General features: G+C 34.1%; 2 protein-coding genes and 1 long non-coding RNA gene across 3 annotated transcripts; 2 read left to right on the top strand and 1 right to left on the bottom strand.

Annotated features, from left to right (window-relative positions):
* The first annotated feature begins 378 nt into the window (after positions 1–378).
* On the top strand, positions 379–1,188 carry LOC136814190 (uncharacterized). The gene is made up of 3 exons (XR_010847608.1): positions 379–540; positions 751–927; positions 1,126–1,188. It is a non-coding gene; the product is annotated as an uncharacterized lncRNA (long non-coding RNA).
* Positions 1,189–1,219: 31 nt separating this feature from the next.
* Positions 1,220–4,665, top strand: LOC136814189 (proteoglycan 4-like). The gene is made up of 4 exons (XM_067070696.1): positions 1,220–1,257; positions 1,403–1,525; positions 1,693–1,988; positions 2,513–4,665. The coding sequence occupies exons 3-4, from the start codon at positions 1,705–1,707 to the stop codon at positions 4,539–4,541; spliced, it is 2,313 nt and encodes a 770-aa protein (XP_066926797.1). The 5' UTR covers positions 1,220–1,257; positions 1,403–1,525; positions 1,693–1,704; the 3' UTR covers positions 4,542–4,665.
* A 1,131-nt stretch (positions 4,666–5,796) lies between these two features.
* LOC136814289 (ATP-dependent DNA helicase RecQ-like) lies at positions 5,797–8,099 on the bottom strand. Its single transcript, XM_067070813.1, has 3 exons — positions 7,700–8,099; positions 6,989–7,180; positions 5,797–6,802 (listed from the first exon to the last, which is right to left on the bottom strand). The coding sequence occupies exons 1-3, from the start codon at positions 7,999–8,001 to the stop codon at positions 5,971–5,973; spliced, it is 1,326 nt and encodes a 441-aa protein (XP_066926914.1). The 5' UTR covers positions 8,002–8,099; the 3' UTR covers positions 5,797–5,970.
* Positions 8,100–11,639: the final 3,540 nt, after the last annotated feature.

The raw sequence follows: 11,639 nt of genomic DNA, 5'->3' as shown, positions 1-11,639 counted from the left end.
ACTTTAAACAATAAATGTTGTGTTTGATTCATGGTTTTCTTTTAATATAGAGTTTAAATTCACTTTTAATTTCAAATTTTGAATGCAGTGGTGATATTTTAACTGAAAACTTTATCCATCAACATTTTTCTAGGGTCTTTCAATGTTGAATCATATTGGCTTAACAAGTTGTCCGAAAACAATCAGAGAGAAATTATACGATCAAGGAATCAATCACGATGCAAGACTTTTGAAATGGATTGAATTGGTATGTTTGATTTCTTACTTATATCTTCAGAAATGGATTTAGAAAATAAAAAATGGCTGATTAGTCCACCTCATATATAGAAAATTCATATATTTAAAGACTAATGCAAAATAATTTTTTTCCAGCTTAAGACATTCCAACTGATTATTGACAACTTGGACTTGAACATAGGTGTCAAGCACCAAACAAACAAAAACAAGACATCCACTTACCATTGGGTTAACATGATTGCGATCCTTGATCCAGTATCTGGTGATCACCTAAGTGACTTCCATCAGCGTTACTTAAAGGATGTAAGCAAATTTACTGTTATAAAAATTCAAAGCCAACAATTGGTGTGACAAAATATTTCAAAAATTTTTGATTTACTTTTCACCATTTATTTTTGGGGTTTTTCACAGACTTAATCTTAAGCTTTTTTTTTGCTTCAAATCGGATAGTATTAGTTGATTAAGGTTTTTCTCATTAGTACAAAGTTTTAGATTTTTATTTTATTTTTGAAGGTGGAAGTAAACGAGTTCTTCCCGACAGAAGCAACAGTGATTCCAAACCTCAAAAAGAATTTCGTCATCCTTTGTGCCAGAATTTTGGTCAAAAGAATCAGCAAACTTAAAAGTATTTCGGTCAATCATCATATCAAACACCTTTACTCAGAAATAATGGCTGAAAAATCTGAAGAGGTTAAAAATTTTTCCCTTTCATCGTTTTTCATTCAAATTTATTCAACTATCATAGAGTTATTAGGCATAACTCCACTTTTCAAATTTCAGTTAATAAAGAAATTTTAGATTTCTTTGTATTGAGTAATTGTCTTTAAGCGAAAATCAGGGTAAAATATTTTTTTAAGTGATAAATTTTTATTGTCTGTTCTATTTAAGGTTCCACTTGGTGTACTAACATTGAACGAAAACAAAAATGAAGATATGTTAGAAATTTTGAAATTCCTATTCAAGAATTATGGCCAAAATACAAAAGGAAATAAAAAGATTATCTTTCTTGGTGGTGATCAGGTAAATGCGAATGTGAATACAAAGGCTTATATTCAAAATAACAATCTTAGTTGGATGGACAAAATGTTTGAGAAACTTTTGTTGGACCTATCCTTTAAGCAAACAACAATCAACGCCAATTTATAATTTTTTTATCAATTATCAGGTGACTGAGGAAAGAGCAAGAAACATTTTGAAGGCAATACTTAATGGCAGAACAAAGGAACAGAGACTTGAAGCCTTGTTTGCCAAATTTGAAGATTGGCATTGTATTAGGACTGCTTATGATGTAAGAAACAGAACTATTTTTCAAAGTTTTGCTTGTCAATTAGGGAACTATTCTGCAATGAAAATAATTTTCCACAGATTCAGAAAAAAGAGTACTTAGAGCAGGAGATATTATCATGATATTTACTATTGCTCTCAATAACACATACCATTAAATTTTTATTTCAGTCGGTGATCAAAATGCATCTATCCAGTATGGACAAGGGTACTTACAAGTGTAACACAGTTCGATCTGGTAATCCTAAAGCACTTGGCGACATCAAACAACGATATGAGCAAATAAAAGAATTTTTTATAATGCAGCTAGAAGCTCTGGTTGTAAGTGCTTTCATGAAGCAAGAAAACATGGAAAGTGTGAATGATGATTGTATACCTGAGCACATACAAGATGCTAATGCCAAGAAACGTTGGCTCAATGGTCGAATCTCGATGATGTTGGAAACATACGTAATACCACATTTCAGGTAAGCTTGTAATATTTCCTTTCTTTTTATATACAAGGAAATTTTACAGGTGAAAATAATATTCAAAGATTTAACAAACATCTCTTGAGCCTTTAGGAGATAAATTTGCACACTAAATAAAGGTGAATTACACATTTTTGTCTTTATGCAACCAAATTGCTAAGGCTCCAGCCCTGAAAATGGCCAAAAAATTAAGCAATTTGGCTTAGTAACCACATCCCTGTAACTGAGTGTTAGCTGAAAATCAGGTATTTTTTGCATAATTTGGCATCAAAATGTCTAACAAAGACATTTTGTTAGCTAACTTTTCGTATTTTGTGCATAAAGTGAGGTAAAAAGTCAAAACTTTGGGGGTTGCGTAGCAATTTTAGTTCAAAATTCATTGGCAATTTTTAGGCTGAAATCTTAACAATCCTTAGCAATTCTAGCCCTGAGCCAAAAATTAGAGTTTCCCATAAAAAAATTGTGTAGATAGACATTGGTTAAATTTGCAATACATAGCATTATTTCAATTTTCATTATAGAACATTGATAGGCTCAATTAAGAAGGAAGGAGATGTTGACGAAAATGATGAAACTATAAACCAAGCACAAAATGAATCAACTGACAAAAGCGTTCCAGTAAATTCAGCTCAGATCATATCCAAAGAACCTCTCAACCAAAACCTTGTTGCAAATGCACGTATACGATACGCAAACGTAAATGTTTTAACAAACTCGCGTGTCTTATTTCGCAGTCCCGATGATACAAACAACAGACAGAAGTCTTCAAACCCTAATATCATAACAAATACACGTGGAAAATTTACCAACATGAAAATAATTCTGGACAAGGCTGTAAAATCCAAAAAATCTCCCACACCCATCATTATCACTAACATAGCTGTAAACCAACAAAAGCCCAAAGCAACATCAGTACTAAAATTACCTAGCCTTGCAACTCGAGAACCATATTGTTTCGTAACACCACAGCAACCTCATTGTCAGCCAACACCGCAACAACCGTGCCTTTCAACGCAAAGAAAATCGCACCTTTCAACAGCACAAAAATCGCGCCTTTCAACACCACAAAAATCGCGCCTTCCAACACCACAACCACAACTTCCAACTCCACAAAAACCGCGCTTTCTAACACCAGGACAACCCCGCCTTTTAACACAACAACAACCTCAACTCACAACACTACAACAACGGTGCCACCTTTCAACTCAACAACAACCACGCTTTCCAACACCAGGAAAACTGCACCTTACAAGGCCAGCACAACAATCTCGTCTTCCAACACCGCAACAACCGTGCCTTTCAACGCAAAGAAAATCGCACCTTTCAACACCACAAAAATCGCGCCTTCCAACACCACAACCACGCCTTCCAACTCCACAAAAACCGCGCTTTCTAACACCAGGACAACCCCACCTTTCAACACAACAACAACGGTGCCACCTTTCAACTCAACAACAACCACGCCTTCCAACACCAGGAAAACTGCACCTTCCAAGGCCAGCACAACAATCTCGTCTTCCAACTCCACAACAACCACGCCTTCCAACACCAAGACAACTCCACTTTTTAACACCAAATCAGGCTCACCTCACAACTCCACCAACATCTTGCTCGGCAGTACAAGTACAACCAAGTCGTCTTCAAACACCACAACAAGCTCACCTTGCAACAACACCACAATATCGTCTTGTAACTCCACAGAAATCTAATTTTACAACACCTCAAAAATCTTGTACTACAACATCACAAAGACCATGTGTTGCATCACCACCGCCTGATTTTACAACACCACACCAGACTCCAACAGCTGAAACACCCATCGGGGTGGAATCTATTCCTGCTGAAAATCAAAAAGCAAACAAAGAAAGTAAAGACGATTCTTTGCTAAAGTATAGCTGCTCATTGATGACTTGGGGGTTATGTCTTTTAAATGCAGATGATGCAGTTCGAGAAGGAGATGGGAACCGCCTTATGAACGTGTACGAAATGTTTCAGTTGCTCTTCAGGATGATGGGTAATAGAAAGTATAGCTATAGTCTTTTACGATTGAAGGCATGCAGACTTGCTTTGTTGACACCAAAGATGGCTCACCAATTGATATGGAATAGATTTTTTAACAGAAATGGAGGTGTAGGAATGAACATTTCAAGAGACCTAAGGCTAGAACATATCAATAGGTTCATGAAAGAAATGATCAAGTCTCAAGGTATGCAAAACATTTCTGATGCCAATGTTTACAAGATTTCGAAAGCATACCAAGGCATCAGAGAAATTTGTGATTCGATGCTCCAGAATGTAGATGTCTTACAATCGTCTGGACACCACTCAAACACGCACAAAAATGAAATGTTCGAATCGGTATTAAAAGAGTTCGGAGACAACAACAATTTCTCGAGTGAGCCTAATAAAACGCTTACGACCCAATTCAAAAAGCTTCAACAAAACAGGTTCAAGAATTTAGAAACAATGGTTCCTTGGATCAAGGGACATGTACGAGACTGGGATGTACAAAATGACTCTTTATGCAATTTCAAAACGGCCGATAATTAGGGAGCATTAATGAATGTCCATGTTTTTCTGCTATTTATATGGTAAAGGTTATTGTGAATTTTTTATTTTTTGTTTTAATTATTTTTTGTACTTTTTTTAGCACTTTTTTAGACCTTAATTATGATATTTTACATTCAGTGAATTTATGATTTTTTTATGTACAAATTTTCATGTGCAAGAAATCAGAGTATAATGTTGATATAAGTTACAATCATAGAAGATATAGATTCTATAAGTTACAAATTAGGAGATTTTTCTTTTCGAAAATTTAGCTTTCAATGGGAAGAAATATTTTCAAAAAAGTGAATTGAAGCTTTTGGTTTTAAATATCTTCATGTAAACGTGATAATGACAAATCTTTTATTAAAATCTTTTAGTTATTTTATTTAGAAAATATCATTTTTATATATTGAGATTTAAAAAAGTTAAGACTTCTTGATATTAGTATTTTCTTATTTCTTACCAACTTAAGTTGCTCTTTTGTCGGTGTTGTTTTAATTTCAAGAAAAGAGTTTTTCTTATTTCCAAAAAATAATGATTCGGGCTGATAGAAGTTAACTCTAAGAATTTGACTGCAATTTTTGATTGTCATTTAAAATCTTCCTTGATTTAAACATTTGCATAATTTTTGTATGCCTATTTATTGATATTTTTAAAAAAGTAGACAATACTATTATTTTGTTTTTTACACCTTAAAATTCATGTTACTCTTACTTGTGTTGGTGTGTGTTGTTTTTATTCCTAAAACAATGTCATTTTATTTTTCGAGCTTATTAGGGGTAATAAAAAATCAACTGAGAAATGCACATTAGTTTTAGTCGACTCTAAAAATTTGGCTGCGGATTTTAATGTTCCTGTAAATTTTTCTTGTTATTTATTGTCATAAAATTTGCATTTTAATGTTATTGGTATTTTACTAAGCAAGAGATTTTCACAGTTAATATATTTTATTATTTTTTTATTTTTTCTTGTGTTAATTTATTTCAGAGCCGTTATACATATTTTTAAATGTAGATAAATGTATATTTCATGATAGATTACTTATGTTAATGTCATTGTTTTGACTTACCCAGATATAAAGAAAGTTGTATCGCAAATACTCATTAAAATTTTTACTTCCAATCGTCATTTATCTCTCTTACTGGGGTTAGGGTGGTGGACTTCATTTCGAATAAATTTAAAATTTGATTAAGTTGAATTTTTATTTAAGCATAACAGCTGAGGCTCACAAATAAAAAAGTGTCTTGGGTTGAGTAGTTTGACGGTAGTTTGCTTGTTTACCATAATACAATATTTTAAAATCTGAAAAAAAAATTGACAAAAACTCTGACAATATGTCTAGATTAAAAATACGAAGAAAATACAAGGAGAAAATCATAAATAAATAATGTTTCATCATCATAGCTTCATAACATTGTGCTATCCAAAATCAAACCATTAAATTTTGTGAACACAATGTACAATTGCATATTTCAGAGCAGACATCACAACAAAAATGCTTCTCTACTGAGGTTGAATACTCACTTTTGAAAAATGACATTAAAAGCTTTCGACGACATTCCTTCTGCTCGTTTTTTATATAGGTTACCATATCTTTGTCTTTACAGTGTGTTAAGTCATTACCTCGATAGAATAGTGTTGCCGAACTATCTTTTTCATCACGACCAGCACGTCCAATTTCTTGAACATAGCCCTCGATATCTGATGGGACACCCCAATGAACGATATTACGAATATTACGAATGTTAACTCCAACACCAAGAGCATTTGTAGCTATGACTATGCGTGTAGAGCTGTTATTATTTGAGAAATCATCCAATATTTCTTGCTGTATTTCATCCTCAGTACTTCCATGATAAATTTCAACGAGCAAAGTTAAATCAAATCCACGTGGAAAATGACCTTTTATTTTCAAATAAACATCACCACAAGCAGGATACGAATGACAGTAAATTATAGTCTTATCACATGTTTTCGGATCAGTTTTCAATTGGTCAACAAGGTCACATAAAAGAGCTGAATCCATGACATCTTCCACAGTTTTCACTTTGATTATTCTCAGCTTGATATTAGGCTTTTCAGGTGTAACCTTTATTATTTTTGGTTGTTTCAGTCCTAAAATCTTTGTGATGTCATTTCTTGTTTTTTTATTTGCAGTTGCCGTCAGACAGAGATAAGGTGTTGAGAAATATCCTCTCAAGCGATCAAGATGTTGAAATGCTTCTCGAAATGGAGCATCTTCAGGTTTGCTTGAAGTACCCCTAAAAATTAAATTAAAAAAAAAAACGCGGAATTTTTTAACAGTTTTTATAGCAAAATTACAACAGCTCATAAAAAAAAAATTATTTCTTAACAGATTGTTCAATTTGTCATTCTAGTTTTAAAACCAAACATTGCAATTACTATATCACAAATAAAACCCATGAAAATGAAAACAATTTGCTTACCATTTTGGAACAAGATGTGCTTCATCAACAACGATACCAATTATTCTTTCTTGAAACTTATCCAGGAGAAAGGAACGAAACTTTTCTTCCAATAGGTTCTCTGGCATTGCATATAAAATTGTTATCTCTCCTGCTTCATCATTCAAATCATCAAGTTCATCTGAACACAGTTTCCTTGCTGTTATACCAAGCCTGATGAAAAATAATTTGATTGTCAGCCCTGGCAATTCAAGAATCTCCTCCTTTCTTCAGGGGCTGTAAGGGGGGGGGGTAACATCTGCCAAAAAACTCAAGGAGGGTCAAAAATTTTCCAAAAGAAGAGGAGATCCCTTAGGAAGAGGGATCCCTCAGGAAGAGAGGGGAGGTTAACATAAATCCTACTTTTTCTATATTTTTATTTTCAAACTTTCCAATTGCCCAATTTATAACCCATTCCCTATTTTCAGGCAAATTTAGTATTTTATATGAGTGGTAAGCAGCCAAAAAACTCTAGGGGATTGGCATTTTTTAAAGTTGGCCACAAAGGGGAGGATTTAGGATTTATGTAAGAAGGATGGGCAACTTTGCCTTTAATTACTTATTGAATAGATAAATAGATAGGGAGATCAGACCCCCTTAACTGCACTATGACAAAAAAAAAATCGACCAGACTAATTACTACAGTAGATGAAAAGAAAAATATCTATGGGTCTAATTGAAAACAACTGTTACCTCTCACAGCTTTCCATTTGATCGTTAATCAAAGCTTTTGTTGGGGAAACAACTATCAGCATCACCTGTCCTTGTAGAATCGCAACCATTTCATCTGTTCTTCTAGCCATGTCATGGTGAACACTTGGTGCTAGTTGGTAAATAATTGACTTTCCAAAGTTTGTTGGCAAAACACCAATACAATCTTTACCATTTAAGAAAGCAAACAAAAGTTCTTCTTGCTCTTGCTTTAACTGAAACTCCAAACCATGTACTGATCGAGAAAAAGAGAGACTTTCTTTAAAAAAATCTTTTGGATACATGACGTTTTTTTCTAATTCTAATTTTCTGCCTAAAAATGAAAATTGAGAAACCCAAGAGGGTTACAAGCAATTAGATATTTTACTGTTGAATGTTTTCTATAGTTCGAATACATTACAGCCTTTGTGCTACTTTTTTTGGTCTATTTGTGAAAACAATCAATGATATGTGTGAGTCTGGGAAAATATTTCTTGAAAACAGGTGGTAGGGTCAGTAGGGTTTTTCTGACAAACTCACTGTCAGGAGCTGCGATCAAAAATTTTAACTTGCACTGTGCAATAAAGTAAATATAAAACCTTGTGAAAAATTCTGGGAACTGTGCTTGGTGACGAATTGACTTGATGACTTAGGAATTCTATCGGGATATTTAACCTGCACCTTGCTAAATATAATACTAGTTGGTTAGTGAGAGGAATGCTTTTTGCACAAGGTTTTAAAAACGAAACAATAAATTTTGAGAGATACTCAAAAGTGGCCCAATGGAGCCCAGTGAAATATCCGGTGATATCATCATTCGACTCCATAACCATTGGGTCGTATTTTGAAAAAAGAACCTGAAAATAAAAATTGAAAAATAAATTGAGAATTATATTTCTTTTTTTGGAGTTAGAGCTAGCTGTTGACAACATTTTCTTTAAAATAGGTAGATAAAAGAACTGAACACATTGATTGGTAAGGTTTGGAAATCCACGCTGCGAGAATCGTAGCCTAGGTTGCTAGAGATCATGCAAATCCAAAGACGAGCACCCTTTAAAAACTCTAGATAGGCGGCTACTTTCATGTCGGGATTTAAGTTAAGGTTAAAATTTTTGAATTTAATTTAATAGTTCAGTATGATTCATAAATTTTCAGGTATTTGTGCAGTTTTTAAAGGAAATGTTGTACATTAAATTATGGAGAATTTCATTATCTTGCTTGTAATAATCTGTCTATTTTGTCTCATTTTATGATATAGAATCATTTAAGAAATTGTTATATACCACTGATTATTGTATAGTAACTGTATGTCTAAAAGGTGAAGAGTTAGGAGAATGGTACATTAAACTTAAATTTCACTTTCAGACTTCATTCTTACCTGTTCCTCTAGACTTTTTAATTTTGACTGAAGAACTAAATCTTATTTGTCTTTCCTCAACATAATCAATTCAAGTTTAAGTACTTTCTAATATATTTTTCAAATTCAGTCTGACAGCCTAGGGTTTATTATTTACGACACCAAAATCAATGTTTGATTCATCCAGCATACGTATGGTCTAGTTCAATAAGTAATGTCTCGGATGATATAAAAAAACTTTCTGCTGACTCCTCCATTATAATCAATCTTTTCATTTTTGGTACTTTTTGATCTTCTTCTCTTTCGTTCATATCTATCTAATTTGTCAGTGCACAGTTGGCGGCATGGGAGTGGACGTTGTGGGGCAGTTTGAAAAAGTGGGTTTGCATATTGCATATAGAAGGGATGTAATCAGGATGCTCAGGGTCTTTGTTAGGCTTGCCTGATATTTAGAATGAAAAATAAATGAATCAAAGTTTTTCAACACTGATGTTTAGGTACTGTACGATGAATAACAAGTGACAAGCTTGAAAAATAATCAAACTGAGTCAGAAACTTTTGTTTTACAGACTATTCTGCACCTATCCTTTGAGTTAAAAAGTGAAGCTTTATACTCTATTTTTTTTAACTGTTCACAAACAATTTTTAATTAATAACTTGGTGATAAACCAAATCAAAACTTTGCCCTATTATTACTCTCTGATCCATATCTCCCCAAAGCTTTCTCATAATCTACTGCTCATGTTTCTCTGTGAAATTAGGATACATGTAATTACAGACATACTTCCCTATCATCTTAAAAATAAATGTGAAACAGATGAAATGTTTACTCTGTTTTACTGAACCCAGAAAGTCAAAGATATAGCTACATGCTGATTGAGAAACATTATTAAAACAAAGATAATAAACACTATTGAAAACACAGAACTGCAACACTCAAAGATGACAGACATCCAAGTCAGAATCTTTCCAAATCACTTGTTCCAAACTATTATACTTTCCGCCATTTTTTCAAAAAGCACATTTGCAAGTATTTATTTGACGATTTGTTTCGTAAAAATCAAATCGATCAGCCGCCTCTATCGATTTATTTTTGCCTGGGTGCCCTAACCGCCCCCGCCCGTATCGAACTCTATCGATGTTGACTCGGGTAAACTACCTTGAAATTTCAAGGTAGATTACCCGATAGTCGGCTCTGTGTCGCCAAAGAAAAGTGGCCAACCTCCGCAGATCCTCCAGTGAAACCACGGGGTTTACAGCGCAGCGTCCCGTGAGTGGAGCGGAGGATCTGCTTGGAGATTAGAAATTTCCACGCATCTACATTTTCTTCCTTTCCTGAATGTTAACCAATCGGACAAATTTTATATATAAGCGGATAAGAAAAAATGAAAACCCGCCCTAAAAAGCAGTGTAAAATTCCCGCGGCGCTTGACGTGAAAAATAAAAGCTGTAAAAAACCGGCGGAAGATACCGAACATTTACGGAAGAGACTAACTACGGGTAGGCTTGCGCGACAACAACAACAAAACAAAAATGCGAGATTCCAGTCCAACAATCCTTGCGCCTGAAGCTATGAGTGCCTCCTCACTCGCTGCGCTCGTTGCGGGGGCAAATATACTACATCACATATAATGCGCATGCGTAAACTTTAACCACAAGCGATTATTACACGCGATGATATACTACAAAATGAAGACGAAGGGGTGGACACTCTTAACGGTCGGGGATGTGGAGGTTCCTTATAAGAAACATTTTTTATAGGAATATCGATGTTTTATAAGAAACATTGCTTATAAATATCGATGTTTTATAAGAAACATTTTTTATAAGAATATCGATCATTCCAGTTAGGATTAGGGTTGGAGACCCAAACAATAGCATAATTATACTAATTATGCTATTAATGATGTAATCTTTACTATACGAGATTTTTCATTGACCGCCCTATGAGGAGAGTTCAGTGATAATTATTCTTCTAAAAGGCATGTAAAGCGGACGGTTATCTTGAGGAAAAAGACTCTAAAAGCTATCGCGTAGCGTTCCGATCGGGAAAAAGTATGTTGTAGGATCACAATTTCAACATGGCGGCTCCAAAATCAAAAAATCAAAGTGTGAAAGAAGAACATAATAGAAGTAGAGAGGGAATTTCATGATAGAAAGCGTAAAAGTTACTACATGCAAACCTACAGGATGTTGTCCAACTATTTTTTGTATTTTATCTATCCTTACTCGCTTTCCTTTTAGTCGCGCGGCTGAGGTCGAAAAACGTTTCATTTCGTGATACATATTTTAGATTCCAAAAAAAACAACGGAAACTCGCGAATTAGTATGTGTAGATTACAAAATCAAAAAGTTTCCACGATATTATCGTGCAAGTAACGAGTAATTGGCGATTTTTTGCGTTTCCAGGCAAAATTGCAAGGCCTGGAAGGGGCCTGGAAATTCATGATTTTTGGGGGGTCTTCAAATTAAAAAAAGACCTATACCACATGATAGAGCTCTTCAAACTGAGCAAAAAAGTGTATTACACCAAAGTCCCAACTTCTCTAGATCAAAAGTTATGGGCCTATTTGTGGTAAAAAAACT

Source organism: Clytia hemisphaerica, unplaced genomic scaffold, assembly GCF_902728285.1.
Source record: "Clytia hemisphaerica strain Z4C2 unplaced genomic scaffold, Clytia hemisphaerica genome assembly, whole genome shotgun sequence".
Classification (NCBI taxonomy): Eukaryota; Metazoa; Cnidaria; class Hydrozoa; order Leptothecata; family Clytiidae; genus Clytia; species Clytia hemisphaerica.
This window is presented reverse-complemented; position numbering and strand designations above follow the sequence as displayed.

Excerpts from the sequence above, each read along its gene's own strand:
- LOC136814189 (XM_067070696.1), top strand. The coding sequence starts at position 1,705 with ATGCATCTATCCAGTATGGACAAGGGTACTTACAAGTGTAACACAGTT. Across the intron at positions 1,989-2,512 it reads TACGTAATACCACATTTCAG|AACATTGATAGGCTCAATTA; the intron begins GTAAGCTTGTAA and ends TTTTCATTATAG.
- LOC136814289 (XM_067070813.1), bottom strand. The coding sequence starts at position 8,001 with ATGTATCCAAAAGATTTTTTTAAAGAAAGTCTCTCTTTTTCTCGATCA. Across the intron at positions 7,181-7,699 it reads CAAATGGAAAGCTGTGAGAG|GCTTGGTATAACAGCAAGGA; the intron begins GTAACAGTTGTT and ends ATTTTTCATCAG. Across the intron at positions 6,803-6,988 it reads GCACATCTTGTTCCAAAATG|GGGTACTTCAAGCAAACCTG; the intron begins GTAAGCAAATTG and ends TTTAATTTTTAG.